This window comes from Borostomias antarcticus (genome assembly GCF_949987555.1).
Source record: "Borostomias antarcticus genome assembly, chromosome: 22".
NCBI lineage: Eukaryota > Metazoa > Chordata > Actinopteri > Stomiiformes > Stomiidae > Borostomias > Borostomias antarcticus.
The window spans coordinates 8,704,590-8,726,379 of record NC_140255.1 but is presented as its reverse complement, the minus strand read 5'-3'; the positions used below and the strand labels follow the sequence as shown (position 1 = coordinate 8,726,379).

The 21,790-nt window shown below is 44.0% G+C and overlaps 1 protein-coding gene across 2 annotated transcripts; it reads left to right on the top strand.

Moving 5' to 3' along the window:
* The first annotated feature begins 12,166 nt into the window (after positions 1-12,166).
* On the top strand, positions 12,167-21,424 carry zdhhc6 (zDHHC palmitoyltransferase 6). Of its 2 annotated transcripts, none has more exons than XM_084456193.1 (11): positions 12,167-12,227; positions 13,050-13,610; positions 14,362-14,453; positions 14,974-15,133; positions 17,280-17,438; positions 17,718-17,771; positions 18,431-18,598; positions 18,713-18,754; positions 19,479-19,624; positions 19,925-19,971; positions 20,468-21,424. In XM_084456193.1, exons 2-11 carry the CDS (start codon positions 13,224-13,226, stop codon positions 20,569-20,571), a joined length of 1,359 nt encoding a protein of 452 aa, XP_084312319.1. In that variant the 5' UTR covers positions 12,167-12,227; positions 13,050-13,223; the 3' UTR covers positions 20,572-21,424. The 2 variants fall into 2 exon arrangements, with proteins under 2 accessions (XP_084312319.1, XP_084312318.1); XM_084456192.1 differs by having other exon boundaries at positions 19,476-19,624.
* The last annotated feature ends 366 nt before the right edge of the window (positions 21,425-21,790 follow it).

The window sequence follows — 21,790 nt, the reverse complement described above, 5'->3', positions numbered from 1 at the left end:
TACCATCTCATCCAGACAGTCTGAGTAAAAAACAGGGTCTACAAATATGCATTATTATGCATTAAATCTACAGTAGCCTATCTGAAGTGGGGGGCAGCTTCAGTTTCAGTTCAACTAACGATCAAATCTGACACCTTCAACACAGCTTCATCTTCCGTTTGTTTGTCTGGTAAGTTCATGTTTTTGTACAATAATTAAACCCTCTCACAGAGTTGAAAATGAGGGTATTGTTTGTCCCAGTTACAACAATAAGAAACTACGTGTGCGCCCGAGGAACACAACCACGTTTCAAAACTACCAGTCTCTCTGTTGTCAGCCTACAGTCGGGAGATGTTCCCTCAAAACGTCTCTCAGAGCCGGGTTCAGAGTGGGCCTCCACAGACGTCTCTGACAGAACCTCGGCTCCTGATGGTGGGCCAAACTTTGCCACCAGCCTTTGAAGATGGAGGGTCTGTTTACCCCATAGGTTTCATTAAATTACGCCTCCATTAGGCCTCTCTTCTGGTTGATCAAAGCCATCGCTAAGAGGCATGTCATTCTGCCCCCCCCCCTCCCTCCTGACTTAAATGCGTCGCCTCAATCAAACAGGATTTATTCTCTTTGTGTTGTTTTCTGTTTCGGCGGCTTTTCGGTGGTTGGGCGCTCCCCTTTGGCTGCAGCGATGGCCCACCGTGGGGGGCCTGGGCTTTAAGACCCTGCTGTCCCCCTATTATCAAAATGAAGCGGTTAGCCCGGCGAGTACACGTCTCAAACGCACACCTTCAGGACGCCGGCCTGACAGTTCGCATGGCTCTTCCGCCGTTTCCCCTGGAAAAAAACGGACGTTTACCGAGGTCAGCCTGGACCTCGTCTGGCACAGGGGTGTATGGCGGGCGCATTGATGGCTGGTTGACTTCAAACCGTGGGTAAAGGCGAGGATGAGAGAGGGGGTTAAGGGGGGGGGGAGCCCCAGGGAGGCCAGTAGGGGGGAATGACGAGGAGGGGAGGAGGAGAGGAGGAAAAGGCTCTGTCATATCCTGGGGAAGCACAACAAAGACTGGGCTTTTTTTTCATATGAAAAGTGAGAAGATGGCCTTTTTTTCGCCCAGAACCCTTTGGAGTTCGGTGTCGCATGCTCCCTGGGCTCGCAGGAAAAGAGAGGGGAGCGCAAGGCCGGGCTGGGGGGGCACATCTGGGAGTGGGAGCTCAAATTAGTTTTGGGTGTAGCGGCATTTTCGATTTACTGGGACCTTGATATGACGTTTACCATTAGAGGTCGTGATTGAAATGCACATCGCCTTTGCACTTACAGAATTAAGTTCTGAGAATGTATATTGTTTCTAGTATCGTTCAATCATAGATGAAACACAAGTGCACCTTAACGAGTTGGTACCCAAAATTTCATATTCATTTAGATTATTTTAAAGTACCGCAAGACACAATACGCCACCTGAAAACTTGAAGGGGTCCTCGGTCAAGTTTCTTCACCAAGAAATAAATGTGAATCCCTAAACTAGAGCCTCCACTCCCTTTCTGTGTTTGTTCATGTGAAAGCAATCTCAATGTAACAACTTCACAATCCCTCTGAGGTAATCATGACGACCTTAACATGCGTAAAAATGTGAGGAGAGCAAATTAGCCGTTAACATCCACCACAGCAGGTGTTAATTGCTTGATAATTAACCGCTGTAAGTGTTGAGAGAGAATAAGGGAGATTAATTCAGCTGCTTAAGTGCCCATGGTGAGGAAAGCGAGCTGTCTAAGAGAGAAAGAGAGATCTCCTCTGTGAGCTGAGGTAGCGAGTCTCTGTATCATTGCAACAGATCACTAGTAACTGATCTCTCAAACAAGTATTTATTTATTCGTTTGTTTGTTTCTTTAATATTTGGAATCCTGGGGTAAGGTCTCTACTATGAAATCGCTGGTATCGCGTTGCCTTTATTGCATGAAAATCGAGTGTCATGCTCCCGTGTTCAGCTGGTACCATGAATATGAAAAGACAAAATAGCCCTTAGCCTACTCTTGCGATAAAAAGCGCAACTTTGCAAACACTTACATGGATAAAATAAGAAAAGAAGCTGATGTGGAGATCAGAAGAACATGGGATACCCACAGGCTTACCAGGCCCAGCATTAGGCCAAGTTCAAGTGATCAATGGAGAACTCATATTCAGCCTAGATACTGTACTAATCTATGTGTACGGTAGCTGGTGGTGCAAGAAAGTGAGATATGAGTTAAGAGCAATTGACTTTAAAAATAAGACTGGGCGCCTCCATGAAGGTTTGATGTAGAGGTGTGGATTTGAGACATACAGTACAGGCGGCCTGTGATTTATGAATTACTAAACAAGGCCATGTTCTGTAGCATCTCAACACATGCCCACTCTCTATGGACACTACTTAGGCTTTAAAAACTGACTCGGAATTAACCACTGCGGACTCACCACTGACCTTCAGCTTTGTTGTGTGTGTGTGTGCATGCGTGCATGCATGAGCGCTTGCGCGCGTGTGTGTGTGTGTTGTGTGTGTGTAATACAGAAAGAGAGGCTACTTGAAGAGAATATAAAAGTAGCGTGAAGAAGAACATAAACGTATGTGTGTATGTTATGGTGTGGTTATGATTGACAATCCAGAGAACACATTAATGAACGTGCAAGTGTATAGTGTAAGTGTGAGTGGACAGTATGTGATCAAGTCAATACAATAGGGCAGGATGATGCTACTACTTTGTGCTTCATGTGACCGCTGAGCATGGTTAAACTAGGGCAGTGAGTACTCACAAAGTCTTTCTCCAGCTTCTCCAGCTCCTGCTTGTAGCTCTTCAGCCGGCTGTTGTACATGCCTCTGCTCTGGATGGGGATCTCCCGCACCTCCAGGTCCATCTGCTCCAGCTGAGTCCACCAATCAATCAGTTAATTCCCAAAACAATACCCACACATTGCTCATAAAATAAGAGCAATCACATTAGGCTACTGGCCTTTGCTCTACAATTAATTTAATTAAAAACTTTAAAAAAAACATTATTGTATAATATAATAATATATAACTAGAAATTAACTCTACTAATAAAGTAGTAATAACAATAATTCAAGAATGTTGTTATAGCCATCAACACACTGAAGTTACCCATAGTAAACCCTATGCACACTGGTGTAAATGTAAATAATAATACTGTACCACACTTCCATATCAAAAGCTGCTCATGATGAAACTTACATTTTGACATCAGTAAAAATAAAAAATAAAAGTCTTAACACAAGCAACTTCAGTATGTTATCTTTAATCTATTCCCATTTTGAAAATACTGACTCTCCACTCTTCACATCAATCACCAATGATAAAAGCTGTGACAGGAAAGGCAGTTCCGTAAATAAATAAGATGCGCTCAATTTGAAGGCCCTTCATTTTAAAGACGTGTTGAGTGCCAACAGTGTCATGTGGAATGAAGTCGATGTACAAGTAAGTTCCAGAAAGACAAAGACTCTCTGAAGTGGATTTGTAAGATTCTAATCAATATGACATAATAAGACAAGTACAACTTGGATTTACATGGTAGTTCACTTTGCTCATTTTAACAAACAGCATGTGAAGACTCTCTCCTCTAAATAATGTCTTGAAATGTGTCAAGGGGGTGTCACTTAAAAGTGAATTATTGGATGGTAATCACGCTGTAAGCACTGAAGGAGCCCATGTGAAATGTGTGTGTGCGTGTCATGTCACCACTAGGATAACACAGGTGGTGTCTGTGCCGCTGAAATTTCCGCCTTCTCCAAATTCATTATTTAGGAAATGGGAAGAACGCAAAATTCCTGATCAAAGGCTTACCAACTCTCTGACTTCCTCCAGCTGTTTGTCGACATTTAGAACCAGCTGCGTCTTCTCCTCTGGAAGGAAAGCAGGAGAAACATTGATCAGTCAGACAGAGGAGTGGCGCGTCATGACAACAGCCCAACTCCCCTGCAACACGGGGAGAAGGAGAAACATTTGAAGATATATTTACACATTCCTTCTGCACGCCCATCCACATTTGATGCATCTTATTTATCTCTGTGTTGTAGGCCTTTGTTGTCTCTAATTGAGTAGCAGAGAGACACCTTGTGCTCAAAGGGAAAGGAGATGTCAGCTTGGCTTAGTTGCCAGAAGTCAGACTGAGTCCCACTCAATGACTAAAAACCTGTTTTCTACTCAGCCCTTTGGCTTCAAATGCATAATTATGTAAGGAATGTGTGCATTACTTGATGTTTTATGCTAAAAACGGTTTTATCTTAGTTATGACGTATGACCAATATTGAGCATTTTATGTTATTGAAATACTATATTGTATTCCACATATTAGCCTTAGTGTATAATTCTAATATTTATAATATCATTATCATAAGGTAGCCTAAAAGGGGCGCTCAAAGATTTGGAGCATTTAGCTTGATATTTATTGATGATATTGATAAATTTGACTTTCAGATTACAACAACTGCTACAATGCCCAGATAGATTACCAAGGTCATGTCCTTAGTTAGGGTAACAAAACAAAAGAAGAATTTATTCTTTCTGAGGAGTTTTGTGAACGCTATGCTATGGCCCCCTACTTAAGCCAGTTACAATTATTACATAATAGTCAAACCGCGATTTTATGATTTTATGCCGTAGTCGCGATTATTTTGCTGAACCGCAATTATGCATTTTTCAACAACAAAAATGTTTTGTTTTTTTTTGCTAACGTTTAGACGGAGCACTATTGTAGCATTTTATAACAGCTGCAGTTCCACAGTGGCTGTTGTGTATGATAGCTAACGAAGCTAGCAAGTAACTAAACCAAACCAGAGGCTCTGGTCTGGGAGCATGCTGGGACTCAACCCTCCTCTCTGCTCAGGTCTCTCTCTCTCTCTCTCTCTCTCACACACACACACACACACACACACACACACACACACACACACACACACACACACACACACACACACACACACACACACACACACACACACACACACACACACACACACACACACACACACACACACACACACACACACACACACACACACACACACGATCAATTTACTGGCCTTTGTTGAAGTAAGAATGAATTAAGTAAGAAAGAATGTAGTTCCCCTGTATGTTTTTAACATATAAAACGCCACTGCCCAAGAACCCTTCTGGCACCTAGAAACCTCCCACCAGGGCATGCCTGCAAGCGTCCCCCCCCCCCTCCCCCTCCCCCTATTTCTGAGACAATTGTTTAGCAAAATGTGTAATTGTTACAGCCCTACCCCTACTATACCTTCAAGGTGGCTAATGCTAATGCTAACTGGAGATAACGCAGATCCTCCCCATCATGTTCTTTGATCTTGGTTGTACATCTAAGCCAATATACAAACTCCAACAATGTAAACAAATGTAAGTCAATGTGGGCGAAAAAGAGATTGAGGAGCACTGATCAGTCTTGGTTGTTTTAATAGAGATGCACATGTCGACTACACAAACCAATTAGGCCTGCCTGAATACTCAGATTTTCATTAGCCTTCAGCATTCAGTCATAAATTGGATTCATAAACAATATTACTGTGCAGAACGGGACAACAACACCGAGAGAGCAACACCTTCCTGTTCTGGATCTCTGTTACATATCAAGAATTGTATTTTATGCAAACTGATTATTTGACCGTCCACAAACGCCTACATACTGTAGTCAAGGACCACTCAGCAAAACCCTTGTGCAAAGTTTGATAAATAATTGTTTTTTTTCAATTGCTGAAACACAGCAACCCACACGACTATTTATGACGGGATCACAACAGTGAAAAAAAGAAACAAAATCTTCATTTTTTATTTTTTGCCCTATGGGTCTACACTGCCTTTTGCCAGTCATCAAATCCATTTTTAAAACCCGTGTCCAACCTCACAGGCTACACAGTAAACAGCCAGAGGCGATTCTCCGCAAGGTGATGCACTGCAGCTCGCTCTAGACCAGCCCAAGCAAGAGAGGCCTGAAATATGCATGGATATTTACCAGGCTTACCGTCCACCCACAGACGCACGGACAGACAGCTAGTTTTGTAAACAGGGGGCAAAAAGGGCGAACAAAAAAAAAAAAGTTGTTCTCTGCAAGCAGTGCTTTTCATCAGCGCTCAATATTTAATCGCTGATGATTGACAGCCCTTCAGCTTTCTGTTAACACTTGTAAGGCCCCCCAAAAAACATTCATGTTTAATGGAGCGTGACCTTGAATTGCATTGTATTCTTTTTCAAAACCCTACCAAGTTTTAGGCTGGTAACTAAGCCAAATAAAGCCCTATGCATTTTATTCTTCTGTGAATACTGAAGACTTGGCCAAGTCAACGGCATTTCTTCTCCTGCTACAGCCATTATCAGTACTTGTGCACGTGTGACATCCAGCAATAGCACAACAACAGCAACAAAAGCCCTTTGTCTGAGCCATTGTCATGGTGGGAAATGGAGGGCCGTCAACCCACGGGCACAATTCCGCCACTTCAGGAGGAGCGGGGAGAAGGGAATGAGGAATGTCTTCACGAGAAGGGGGGGAATTGAAATTCAAGTGTAAACTATTCTGGCAGGAGCAGAGGACACTGAACAATTACTGCTCGGGTGCGCTGGCGAGCTGAATGGCCTTGTTCAGATTCACATGGGCTCGTATTAAACACATCCTGCGTGGATGGTGGGTGGTAAAGATGGTGCTATTATTACTTTGTGGAACCGGGCCACATTGTTTACACCTAAAAGTCAATTGAAAACCATGACCGTTCAATCAGCTACGAATCCCAGCAGAGCGGTAGAAAAATAAACAGGTAAATGTGAGCTAATTTGTAATGGAAGATGTTGAGACAGTGGTTGCTGTAGGCCTATTTGGTGAAAAAAGGGCAGGCGGCCATGTGACCAAGTTCTATCTGAACTGTAGGCCTTACCCAAATAGGCCACAGGCACTGTTCCAGACAAAGCTATATGGTTGTGATGAGAGAGAGAACTAAAAAAGTAAGGAACCAGCAGGTACCTCTCCAAAGGAGCACGGGGGGCATCTGCAGGTGCTGCTCACGGCTACCCCTGCTCTAAAATTTTGACGAGACATGCCTTTTGTGAGGTATGGCTTCAGATATCTTCAGGTGTAGCAACGAAGGCCATGGAGCACACAGGAAGTTGGGGGAGCCGGGGTGAGTGTGCCCCCTGAAGAGCGGGAAACAGCCCTGCGGGCGAGTAGGGTGATCACTAGAAGACAGACGGGTTAGCAGGAGAATGTGTGAAGGCCAGTTCATAGTCCAGACGTAGCGTAGCTACATGGACCGGACCCTTCTGGCGTCCGCCTGGACATATCCGTGCGAAGCTCCATTTTTGTGCCCGCGCATACCTAGCGTTCACATACTGTACTGATGTGTGGCACCGGAAACACGCCATTTCGCATGAATAAATTATTCGGTGACTGGTACTTTCAAAACTGCAGCCCAGATTTCAGAAATGAAAGTCCTCTGCTGGGAATCACCAATCATTGATTTCTGATGGAAATATGTTCTTTTTGATCTGTAACTTCCACCAGAAAAGGAAAACGATGCGCAAAGATTGTGGGAAATGTAGGCCTTAAGGTATGCGTTGGTATGATTCACTGGACTATAAAAAGGCAATGACTGCAGACTGTCCAGGACAGTGAAAGAAATGAAAAGAAAGAAGTCTTTATTCGTCATACAGCCCTACACACACATCAGGGTTGCCTTAACCCATCCCAATGCCTCTTAACCCATCCCATCCTGTTGATGTAACATTGGCAACAATTTAACTATTTTCAACTTTTCTGCTGGTGGCACCTCATGCCCCGTATCGTTGACTTTTGGCGGGTGAAACAGGTGGCGAATGAAACAAGCGCAGCGCAAATAAATGCATGGTCATAATTCAACAGTAGTTAATATCAGAACGCTCACAACAACATCGCTGTTGTTTGTTTCATTCCAACCAATGAAACAAATCTGTCTCACTGGACAGAGAAATGGCTACAGAGGGGAACCAATCAGGTGAGCGTGAAGCCTGCTGTCCATGGTCCTGAATGTGACCCACACTGCAGCTTCAGCCTGACCGATGCAGGATTTTTGCATCCGATGGTAGTGGGGGAAAAAATCACCTATAACCGATACATCTGCTGCGGTATACATTCATTTTTAGAGTTGGAATGAATACTCTTAATAACACACCAAGCCTCACCCTCCTGTACACTTAATACAATGATTAGGGCCATATTTATTGATTCTTTCCTATTGTGTCATGCATGGCATGACCACATTGAAGAATGCATCTTCAATGCAGAATTTTTTATGCATTTTTTTTGCATGTGCAAACAGTAAACCAGTTCAAAATTAGATAACCCCAACCACGAATTGCCCTCTCGCACAGAAACTCCAATACGATTCTCTCAGCTCAAATATTCCAAAACGTCCCCCTATACAAACCCCCCATCCCACGGTGAAAAACAGCATGAATCTATATCATATGCTCGGACTTAGGACGCAACCAATGGCGTGACGAGAGGTGCTGTTCTTCTGTATAAGTGCAACCAAAGGCGTGGAAATGGCTTATGGCCAAGCACCACCAGGAGGGGTGTGTGTCCAAGCACCACCAGGAGGGGTGTGTGTCCAAGCACCACCAGGAGTGGTGTGTGTCCAAGTCATACAAAGTACCTACAATATTCGGATTGCGATACATTTCACAGGAAAGCACACCAGTAGGATTGCCTGTGCTTCCCGTCTCAGAAAAGCACATTTATCATAGTTTTTCCAACGCATTTACAATTTACAATTCGTCACCTGAGTCCGTGGGACATAGCCTACTCACTAAAATGATGGTGTCCCTCTTATGATAATATTGGCTTATATGGTAGATGGAACAGTGATAATCCAGTGACGAACTGTGAGAGATTTTAATACTTATAAAGATTTAAGATTCTTTCCTTTATCGACTAGCCATAGCCAATCTAAAGCCTCCCTAAAGGTTGTAGATAGCTATCCTTTGCCTACAGCTAACTTAGCTAGCAAGACAGTATAACATTAGCAACAGTAGCTGCTCTGAATTAGAGCTACGTTAACGTTACAGTGAGGGCAGACAGTCTATTTTTTAGAGGTAGCCTAGATAGGCGCTGGCTAGCTAACGTTAGCCTAACACATGACTGTTCACATACGCTAGCTAACGTTAGCCTACATACCACAACAGAGCAGTAGCTAGCTAGTACTAGCTAGCCAGCAACAAGCAGAGTTGCCAAGCAGCTTACCTCCACCTAATTTTGGAATTTTCCCAATTTTATTGGTCACTTCTGCTGTAAGCGTTCCGAAGTCCTGTTCGTAGGATTCAAAATCTGAAGACATGTTGAAGTGTGTGTAATACAAGTGGATTTCTGTCTGGTAGAAAACGGTTCGAGTGCGAAATGCTATCTGTCTCTTCCTTTATTGTGTTACAGCAAAATACCCTCGGTAAGAAAACGGTACTATCGCTAATAACATTAACATAATAACAAATAATAACACAACATTAACATTATTTTCCTCACACGTAGGCCTGCGTTGTTGTAAAAAAAAAATCAGTGGTGAAAATTCTGATAATCATCCATGAAGTTGTATCTCTAGCACTGCTATTAGTAGTTAAATATGTTTTTAGAATATTCATTATTCCTTTTACCTTATATTTAAAACGTGTTCATATTTTTGAAAAGTATTCATATGAAACTAGTTATGTAATGTAATTCATATTTTTTTAGAGGCCAAATTTGCAAATCTCGTGGGACAGATTACGAGTGGAGGTCCCAGACGATTGGGGGAACCTTCCTGGACTCTGCAGGGTGGGGAGGTAAAGTGGTGTAACACATTCAGGAAGTATCAAACGTGGCCCCAGTGGCCAAGTTCGGCATTGCAGGCGTTGAGGGGCAAAAAGCCTATTTCCCTTTGCCCATAATGAAACCAGGCCGGGTCCAGCCTGGCTTATGTGCGTGGCTGGCTTGTTTCTGTTCAGGGGCTGGTAGGACGGAAGATAGTCAAGCCCAAGCCCCCAGGATCAGCTTGGCGCATTGAAGCCACCTTGCAATACCGAGCTTTGGCCACTACGTCAAATGGCTTCATGCGCCGGTGAGCAACTTTCATTGAATTTCATTTCATTTAATATTCTCACGTTATATTATACCTCCATGATCCTCATACATTCACAGCTAGCAGCTAAGCGTCAGGCAAGTTCAACATAAGACAGCAAGCTAGCTAATATTAGGCTAGCAAACTAGTACAGTAATTACAGTACAAGTTCAACAGCAAAGAGGCCAACTGCGTCAGTATTGCAGCCTTTCACTGTGAAGCTTCCGGCAGCAAGTAAAAGCCAATCCTCTAGTGTTTTCTGGCTTATTCTCTTTCTCCTTTTCTGGTCTTGTCTTTTTGTGCGTGGCTGTAAGCCAGCACCATAGATGGCGTTTGTCGGGTTGTCACTCCCTCCCTTACTCCGGTCAATGTTGACCTGCATTTCTCTGTTGGCACCACAAGAGGCAGTAGTCCCAGCACACCAAAATAAAGAAGGACACCAAAATCAATCCGCTGATCTCCACTGCACGAGTAGCAGTGAAAGTGATCTCCACTGCGCAATTTGAGTAGCGGTGAAAGTATTGGACTGGGGTCATATTGGGGTTCAAGACCCGATGGGGATGATTCTATGGGACTATACCCCAAACCTCCACACGTTCATCCTTTTCCCACATAGCACACAGATATCGGTCCTCCATCGGAAATAGAGCGACAATCCGCTGGAGTGTTTCTACTGGTGGGTGTCTAGAGGGGCACTGTTGTTAAACAGCTGGAGAATTTCTGCTGGCGAGTCGGTAGCGGTCTCCGAGCAGAATTCCACTCGCATTCGTATGCGCTGACATTGTGGGCCTTGGATATAGACAATAAACTACCGGTGGAATGGTGGTGGAACAATAGCGGGAGCATTTTGGATTACTAGCTAGCATTTCGGACAGACCGTTGTCCCTGGCGCTAATAATCCACCAGAGGTCCGCTTGCCATTCAATGTGCAAATGGCCAGGAACCCGCCAACGGATTCGGCCGGAGGTCCGCCAGCAGATTCCGCCGGAGGTCCGCCAACTTGTCCATCAGGGACCCGCTGTAGGTCTGTTAGCCTTGTTTTATCTGGGTTTATCCCTTACCTTTGTCCAGAAACAGAAGTTGAACCAATTGCAGCAAAATAGCTAACATTACAGGAATCATCAGTGTAACTGCTTTAGCCACTGACCGCTACCATTAATGTTATGGAAGCTGCTGCTAGTTGTTGTGAGCTCATGAGCTAACTGGCTATCCCGCTCTTATTGTGCTGGATTAGCATTGGAAGCATTGGAACTGAGGTGTCCAGGCGACAAGACCTATTTTAATTTATCGGACATTATTTCATGTCATTTCAATTCACAGCTATTTCAGTGGCATGACTAGCTTCCGTCCTACCAGTCCTGAACAGAAACAAGCCAGCCCACACATAAGCCAGGCTGGACCTGGCCTGGTTCTGTGATGTTCCTCTTTGGTCGTTTCGCCTCCACCACGATGTGTGTAGTGCTGTGATTTGAGTATAAATTTGAGTAATAGTAGCAAGGGGAAGTTGGTGTGTGAAGTAATGCCGTAAAGCGTTACAGATTTTTCCGAGAAAATAGCGGCCCGCTACACCAAACTAATTATTTCTAGAAGAAGCATTCAGGGGGAGGGGTGGGCAACATGGCAACATTCTGCCTATTACACTACAAGGCAGTGTACCATCAAAATAATTGTGAAGTTATTTTAAGGTAAAGATAAATAAATAAATAAAAATACTACATTGAGCTGCTATTTGATATGCAATGCAACATGAAATGCCGTTGATCTCCTATCGTTCGAAAATGTGCATTCTGGTAGCCTTAATGTGAATGCATTTCTATGTATCAGATGATCACATAACACATAGCCTATTTGCCATATGTAACATATTATTGTTCCTGTCACTGTCCTGAATACATTTCAATTTGTAGTTTTAATTTGTAGTCTTATTATACATTATTTTTTATTTGTTTTTTTCTATCGTATTTGGGACAGAATCGGTTCTTTTTGCATGTTTTCACAGGCAAATGACAAAAAGTAGGCTACATTTGTTTTGCGTGACCTTTATTTTGAAATGTTGCTACCGGATCTGAGTTTCGCGAGGCTGGGTTCCACATCCATGCTGGGTTCATACTGCTGAAAAAAATAATGAAGTAACGTTAGCGAGGTTGGTAATTTAAAGATACAGTTTTTCCTTCATTTATGAATACAGGGCTTATATTTGTAGTTGTTGGTTTTATTGTAATTGGAAAGGTAAAGGGCATTTGGCCTTATTTTCTATCAAACATTTTTCTATCTAACATTTTTGTAAAGATCACGTAACGTCAGCCAGCAAAGATCCAGTCGACTCTTGTGACAGGGGCTTGTCAGTTGAGAACATGATTCTGATGAGCTGGCTAACGTTAACCAGCTGGCTCGTTTGTGGGGGTTTTGTGTTATTTATGAGTTAGGTTCATCTAGGTGGCGGTCATCTCCAATCTGTCAGTGTGTGTTTACCTCTTCTCTTCCTCAGTATGTAGCTGGAGGCCAGCTAGCCTGCTGGCTAACTAGCCATTAGCTAGCTTGTTTGTATTCAAATAATCTTGCTTTTGTTACTGCAATATGTTGTTAGTGCGGAGTGGCAAGTTCTCAGCCAGCTAGTTGGCTAACTACCCTTACATTAGTGGCTTATGTTGTCAACTGATTGAGTCATGTGTTGTTGCTTCAAAAATAATTCAACAACAGCATTCAGTAGGATGGTTTGAGCAACCATCCAAGTTATTAGCTTGCCACACAAAGTTAGGCTTTATAGCCCTATTTCTTTAGGTGTTCTCTGTTGTTAGTGGAACTCTACCGAAAAGGTATCTGGGTCAGTATGTTGGTAGCTTTACACTACTTAATGTAGCTAATTTCTGAAAGCTTATGAAGAATCAATCTGTTTTATCTCAAAACAAATCTGCTATACGTTTTTGCAAGGTTGTCACATTTGTTTGCGCTTTCCCCCCCACAGATTGGCGACATGTGTCTTTCGGAGGGATAGGGCAAGAGCAGCAAGGGAAGATGCCGCTCCTTGTCAGTGCAAAGAACTCTGGGATACAGGAAGCCTCTGTGACTCACGGCCCAGTCAGTTACTGGGTGTCCAGGAAACCAGAGGAAATATACACGTCTTTGCTGTTGACTTTCTATGATAGCAGTGAGATGCAGGACGTCTAACTTCAGTGTGTTGTGCTGTACATTCAAGGAACTCGCACGCCTTTTCGCACACCATAAAAGGACACTAAACCCCCCCAAAAAGAAAAAAAAGATGAACATTCTGTCAGCTATTGTGACGTTTGAGAACCTCCATGAGGTTCGGAGGTTGTGCCACTGGGGCCCAGTCATAGCCTTGACAGTCATTGCTGTTTGCTCCTCCATGGCCATGTTAGACTCCATTATCTGGTACTGGCCACTGGACACTACGGGGGGCAGCATCAACTTCATCATGCTCATCAACTGGACCGTCCTCATCCTGTACAACTACTTCAACGCCATGTTTGTCGGTCCCGGATACGTCCCTCTGGGATGGAAACCAGTAAGAGGCCTGAACTGAGGACATCAGGGTTGAGCTGTTATAGGTCCAGGCTAGGATATCAGGGTTGACCTGTTATAGGTCCAGGCTAGGATCAGGGTTGACCTGTTATAGGTCCAGGCTAGGATCAGGGTTGACCTGTTATAGGTCCAGGCTAGGATCAGGGTTGACCTGTTATAGATCCAGGCTAGGATCAGGGTTGACCTGTTATAGGTCCAGGCTAGGATATCAGGGTTGACCTGTTATAGATCCAGGCTAGGATATCAGGGTTGACTTCAGGTTCTTACAGAGTGATTTGACTCTCTCTGCCCTTTTCACTGTCTATTGCATGTACAAACCTGAACTATATTGTGCCCCAAAAATCTGACCATATGGTCCTTTCCAGCACAGTTCCAGGAACTATACCAAGCCAGCGCTGTACAGTTCAGCATAAGGTTTTCATTCTTGGGGAAAGGTTTATCTTAGACTATAGGGCCTGTCGACCTAAAATAGGGCGTGTTATCATCAGTCATGATATGGATGCCAGTATGACCAATTATTCTACAGTGAGCAGCAGCCCACTTAGTAATATGAGCAACTTAATGAAATGTAATGCTGCGGCCACCAAGGCCTTTTGTCGGGGCAGAATGTGGACGACACGGATGCCACGCCAAAATATGTACTTTGTTCCCATCCCTAATCCTCAGTTCCAGAGACGGGGCAAAACAAAGGCTGTGAAAATAAACCCGTCGCATTTGTTCTCACCTCAAAACAGGAGGACGAACAAGACATCCAGTACCTGCAGTTCTGCAGAGTGTGCCAAGGACACAAGTCTCCACGATCCCACCACTGCCGCAAGTGTAACAGGTAGGCCTCTCGACCGTCAGCCGTAGATCCGGGCTGCGTTCCGAATCGCATACTTCTACTTCTTACTACCAGTACCTACTACAGCTGCCCTTAGAAAGTAGGTACTTTGCATACTTACGGATGTACGGACATACGGATGTAGTAGAACATCCTGGTATTTTTGCCATACTGCATGTGGCATACTATGTATTGGGACATACTACATCCTGTTTTGGCATACTATATAGTAGGGTAGTATGCGATTCGGAACGCAGCCCCGGTCTCTAGATTGTTAGCGTAGTGTGCTGTGGCTCAACATGTTAAGTGATATATACAGACTACAGTCACCGTCTGTCTTTTAGAAGATCCATCTATAACACAGACCTCGAGCTGGGGCGTACTGTAAGATGCCTGTTTTAGTTTATCACCTGATATAGCCATTTATAGTTTGCATATTCTTACATAGTGCTACAGTGATATGTTAATAAACGATATGTATCCACATGGATTGGACTAAGCACCCTCATCCTCCTCCTCCTAGGTGTGTGCGGAAGATGGACCATCACTGCCCATGGATCAACAACTGCTGTGGCCATCAGAACCACGCCTACTTCACCAGCTTCCTGTTGCTGGCTCCACTGGGCTGTTCTCACGCGGCCGTCATCTTCACCATGACCATGTACACGCAGCTGTACGAGCGGGTCAGTCAATGTCATCTTCACCATCATCTTCACCATGACCATGTACACGCAGCTGTACGAGCGGGTCAGTCAATGTCATCTTCACCATCATCTTCATCATGACCATGTACACGCAGCTGTATGAGCGGGTCAGTCCACGTCATCTTCACCATCATCTTCATCATGACCATGTACACGCAGCTGTACGAGCGGGTCAGTCAATGTCATCTTCACCATCATCTTCATCATGACCATGTACACGCAGCTGTACGAGCGGGTCAGTCAATGTCATCTTCACCATCATCTTCATCATGACCATGTACACGCAGCTGTACGAGCGGGTCAGTCAATGTCATCTTCACCATCATCTTCATCATGACCATGTACACGCAGCTGTATGAGCGGGTCAGTCCACGTCATCTTCACCATCATCTTCATCATGACCATGTACACGCAGCTGTACGAGCGGGTCACTCAACGTCATCTTCATCATGACCATGTACACGCAGCTGTACGAGCGGGTCAGTCAACAGCTGTGCACTAGTGGCCGTTCACTACAATAACTGCACTCATGTTGACATTTTAAAAACAGAATCTGTTTCTGCACAAGATGTCAAAACAACTGAGCATGTTTGAAGCAAAGGTCTCTGTCGACCTTGTTTACTCAGAGATCCTGCGGTCACACTATTTGACCGACGCTATTGGTTCTTCAAAGTCATTTTTGATGATGCTTTTTAGGTGGCTTGTTATCAATGCAGCTTTTCCAGAGAGGTGCTGCATATTGTTGATAACGCGTGACTTTAAACTAGCCTCTGACTGGTGTGACGCACAAGCATTTCTCTTCAAAACTTGATGAGTGGCGCATGGACAGTTGTGACCTCACAAACCAACTGCACTAATGCTATTCATGCTATTGAGTATGAGGGAAAAGTTCCCTCTGTAATTGATTCGACGTGGCATGATTTGCACCAGCTGAAGAAGATGTAGTCTGGAGCCAAGCGCCACAAAACAAAACAATAGGGGCGGAGCCAGTGTATTACCTTTCAAATCCAGCTGCATTTGAACAGCCAATCATGAAAAGGGGCAGGATCAGCCTCCCCACACAGCCCACTATCTGCAAGCCAATCATCCTCCCTCCGCACAAAATCCAAGTGTATTCCCATTGGTGTCCAAGAATATCAGAGCTTGTTCCCAGAAGTTCTTGTTGCAGCGAGAGTTTCTGGGAACTCGGAATAACATGACATCAATCAATCAATCAAAGCTTTATTTGTATAGCGCATTTCATACCCAGAGGCAACACAATGCGCTTTACAGAGAACAAGGGAGGTGGGCATACGACCCACTCTCTACATATTCCAGAGGGAAGCAAAAAAAACTGAAATCACCCGGGGGCCAGATAAGTGAGCTGTAAAAATTCTTCCCTGACCCCTCTCAACAAGGCGATCGAGCAAGCTCCAGGAGTATGTTTGTCTACCGGCTAAGAACATTTATAAAGCAATACATAACATTACTGTTGTGACGAAAAGAGAGCTGAGCCAAAAGGCAAATTACATTACATTAAATTACATTTCAGAGTAAGAGAGGTTAAAAAGCATCATAGGAGAGAGAACATTCTATGGACATGCTACATCATCCACAGCAGACACAGGGGTATCTATCGGACTCCGGGTGGTCTGCTGGTGACAGTGGGGCATCCACTGGACCTGGTTAGAAGATAGGAGGGAGAGAGAGAGGCACTAGGGAGAGGGAAGGCAGAACAGGGTTAGTAGCACATAGAGCCATACAAACCACACAGATATTGAAACAGGCAAGATGACACATGATGTCAGGTTTAGTCTCATATTGCTCTGTGTGCAGACATGATGTCAGGTTTAGTCTCATATTGCTCTGTGTGCAGACATGATGTCAGGTTTAGTCTCATATTGCTCTGTGTGCAGACATGATGTCAGGTTTAGTCTCATATTGCTCTGTGTGCAGACATGATGTCAGGTTTAGTCTCATATCGCTCTGTGTGCAGACATGATGTCAGGTTTAGTCTCATATCGCTCTGTGTGCAGACATGATGTCTGGTTTAGTCTCATATCGCTCTGTGTGCAGACATGATGTCAGGTTTAGTCTCTTATTGCTCTGTGTGCGGACATCACATCGTGCTTCTCTCTCCTGGCAGATCTCCTTTGGCTGGAGCACCGTGAAGATCGACATGAGCGCCGCCCGCCATTTCCATCCACTGGTCCCGTTCAGCGTGCCTGCCTTCGCCGCCACCCTCTTTGCCTTGGGCCTGGCGCTGGGCACCACCATCGCTGTGGGCATGCTGTTCTTCATACAGGTGACCCCACGATTCGTTGTCTCCACTAGCAAGTTTGGGTGTGAAGAGCGTGGTTTCCCAGCGTTAGCGGGGACTGCGTCCGCAGTTTTCAATAGAAACTCTGGTCTCTACAGTAGCTTGTCCTGTTTGTGGGCGGCCTGTATTACAACGTTATAGCATGTTGGTTATACATACTGTAGATGTGTTGTGGATTGATATTTCTATCCCTTGCTTTTTCACTTTGTAATAAGTTCAACTGTTTTCAATCTTGTGAAACGTGTTCTCTTTTCTCCTACCAAGATGAAAGTCATCCTCAGAAACAAGACGTCGATCGAAGCGTGGATCGAGGAGAAGGTGAGTGCAGGAGTGTGTGGTCAGGCCTCGCTCCGCAGCAGCGTGGATCGAGGAGAAGGTGAGTGCAGGAGTGTGTGGTCAGGCCTCGCTCCGCAGCAGCGTGGATCGAGGAGAAGGTGAGTGCTGGAGTGTGTGGTCAGGCCTCGCTCCGCAGCAGCGTGGATCGAGGAGAAGGTGAGTGCTGGAGTGTGTGGTCAGGCCTCGCTCCGCAGCGCTCCACCCGATGACGCTGGTCAGCTCCAGCAGTAAAGGGATTGTAAACCCACTTGGCTGTTGACGTTCCAGGGTGCTTTTCATTCCCAACATGTATTAGTGCTAATCCAGTAGACTATATCTCACTAGTGTTAATCCAGTAGACTATATCTCACTAGTGTTAATCCAGTAGACTCTATCTCACTAGTGTTAATTCCAGTAGACTATATTTCGCCAGTGTTAATTCCAGTAGACTATATTTCGCTAGTGTTAATTCGAGTAGACTATATCTCACTAGGGCTGGGTAAAAAAAAAAAAATGGATTAATTGATTCTGAATCAAATGATTCTGAATCGATTCATGAATCCCAAAATAGATATTTTATTTAATGAATGAATGAATAAATGAAGGAATGAATAGTTAATTAATTAATTCAATGATTCAATCATGTCCTCTCCCTACACCAGGCCAAAGACAGGATACAGTACTACCAAACCGGGGAGGAGTTCATCTTCCCTTACGACCTGGGCAGCCGCTACGAGAACTTCAAACAGGTGTTCACCTGGTCAGGGACGCCCGAGGGCGATGGCATGGAATGGCCCGTCCACGACAAGTGTCACAAGCACACCTTAACTGTACGTGTCTCCCCACATGTGAATAGCATGTAATATCACAAAATTGACTCATTCAAATGTTTCACTTTTTTTTTTTTCCTGTTCAGCTGATGTGACCTGTTGTGTCTTTGCCAGATCGAGCAGCTGAAGCAGAAGGCTGACAAGAGAGTGAGAAGTGTAAGTGGCTTGTCATTATTGTGTTGCGCAGCAGGGGGCGCTACAACACCACAGCATGAATATCTATTTTCATCACAGATTTTTCTTTTCGAAGTCTTGGTTATACTTCACAGGGTTACCACGGGTCATGCAATTTCTGGAATATCATGGAATTAAAAAAAAAAGTATATTCCAGACATAGAAGTCAGGGGATTTGTCATTTATCAAAATGTAATATTTTCCATGCAGTATTTATCAGGTTATTTCATGCATTTCCCATATTGTGTGAGTGGTTGTTATGGTTACTTGATTTTTCAGCGCTTTTTCAGTTTGTCAGCAGTTTTTCCATTTGTATTACTGGTCAATTAAATTCAGATTTTTATTCATTGAAAGTCAGGGAATTTGACATTTGACTTAAATTTTTAACTAAACATAATGTGCGAGGCGTTGGGTGTAGGTTTTGTTGACTGTAATAACAGATGTTGTGGTTGTGTTGGGTGTAGGTTGTGTTCACTGTATAATAACAGATGTTGTGGTTGCGTGTGGTGTAGGTTTTGTTGACTGTAATAACGGGTGTTATGGTTACGTTAGGTGTAGGTTTTGTTGACTGTATAATAACAGATGTTGTGAATGCGTTGGGTCTAGGCTGTGATGACTGTATAATAACGGATGTTGTGGTTCCGTTGGGTGTAGGTTGAGATGACGGTATAATAACGTATGTTTTTGGTTGTGTCTCGGCCAGCAGGTCCAGTACAGGGTGGTGGAGGACTACAACGGGGCGTGCTGCCCGCTGACCAAGGGCCTGAACACTTTCTTCAGGACCCCCTGCACCGAGGAGCCCAGGATCGGCCTCAGCAAGGGAGAGACCATCCTCGCCACCCGGGGGACCAAGTGCGTTTCTTTCAGGCCTTCCTGTATTTCCTTATTTATTTCTAGCGTGATGAATGTGACCCAACGCCAGACCCATGAGAGTTCTTTCGCTGATACACTATGTAAGCTACGCTAAATATGTTACTGCATGCTGCAGATCTCTCTGTGGGTCTGGGACACTTAATGCAAAAAATCTGGTGCTCAAATCCTGGCAATTCATTGGCTTCGCATTCCATGAGCATGGATCTGTTGACAAGAAATTTGCCTTGATATTTCGTGATGGTGTGCACTTCTCAGTAATGTGACGTTCTCGTTCTCCAGATGGTGGATGTACGGAGACAAGGTTCTGGACGAGGAGCAGACAAACGGTGGGTTTCAAGAACCGATGATCACGTTTCCGACTTTACAAATTCTCTGCGTTAATTAGGCAGGAAAAAAGCGCAAACCGAAAGACCCTACAGTAGTTGTTAAATCGCTGATCGATGCTCGTTATCGATCTTTATAATTTCTAACTTCTAGATGAAGAACGTTGAAAGGTGGAAATGGCGGTTTATGAATCGAACCGTCTCTGTCTGGTTTGATTTGAGTCTCTAATGTCCCCTCACTGGTCTTTATGAATCCAACCGTCTCTGGTTGATATATGACTCTCTAATGTCCCCTCACTGATCTTTATGAATCCAACCGTCTCTTTCTGGTTGATATATGACTCTCTAATGTCCCCTCACTGGTCTTTATGAATCCAACCGTCTCTTTCTGGTTGATATATGACTCTCTAATGTCCCCTCACTGATCTTTATGAATCCAACCCTCTCTTTCTGGTTGATATATGACTCTCTAATGTCCCCTCACTGGTCTCTCTTCCAGCTGGAACACGGCTGAGAGGGTGGTTCCCTCGGCGATGCGTGGAGAGGTGCCATTACGACACGGCCGCCAGTGAAGCCACCAGCGAGGAGAAGAAAGTGAATTAACGTGTTTCAACCTGATCACGGAGCAGAGGTGTCGGGCTCCACCCCCGGAGGGAGGTGTGGAGGCAGCTGGTGTTTGTGTGCTGGGTTCGGTCTCTTCTGCGCTCTTAAAGGGATAGTTCAATAATTTTGCTCCCATACGTTTGACCACTGTTGCTCGTTTTGACAGTTGCAGCAGCAATTAGCAATGTTAATGGAAACAAATGGAATGAAGATCACAACATGTCCCCCAAAACAAATTAAATTTAGGTGAATAAATGATGATTCCAAAAAGCAAGCTAAAATGTTGAACTATCACTTTAAAGGATCACACAGAGTAAAGGCTTTGGGCAAAACCTCGACGCGGACACACACTGTGCATCTCAGATTCCTGATGCTCCACTTGGATTGCACTCTGGAATCGATTTAAGATGGTTACATGTGTCGTGTTTGAACCGAACAGTCTTTGTATTGTATGAATGTCAAAATAGGATCATTCTAACACCAAGTTCTTAAATTGAATTTATACAAACAAACACGCTCACACACACATACACACTACACCTAATTATTAAACAGGACACTACAAGAAACCAAAAACCAAAACCTGAAAACCTACAAACTCCACCATTGTACTCCAGGAGTTCAGTCTGATTCCTTTGAGAGAGAGAGAGAGAGAGAGAGAGAGAGAGCTAGTGCGCTAGTACAAGTCTTACTTGATATGAACACAAATCTACATGTATATTGTGACTTAATTTGTTTAGGAGATGACTTGAATCTGTGGTTTTTATTCTTTTGATGTACTGTTTTCCCGATGTCCTTATGCAATGCCTCAAGCCTATCTTAACACAGGGCTTCGTCATGCAATTTCTCTACTAAGTGCAAAAACAAATACACTTTTATTTTGAGTTTTTTTTTTATTTTTGTAAAACAGTCACCCTAATAATATGAATTTAAATAAAATTCAACAGAAATTCCTCTCTAATGTGTTAGCTCGAGTTTTATACATGTTTCACCATTATAAAATCACATATTGTGTGCAGTAGGACATGGGTTTTTACACATGGACTACATTTATGATTCATCTTTCGTCATATGAATGACTTTGGACTCTAGGGATATTAGAGCACAATGAATTCAATTCGTGTCATTCAACGAATTTGTCAGTGGTCAGTAACTGTGAAGGACCTGTAGAACACTAGCCTGATACCAGACACAGAATGTCAGCTCGTTACACTCTGTA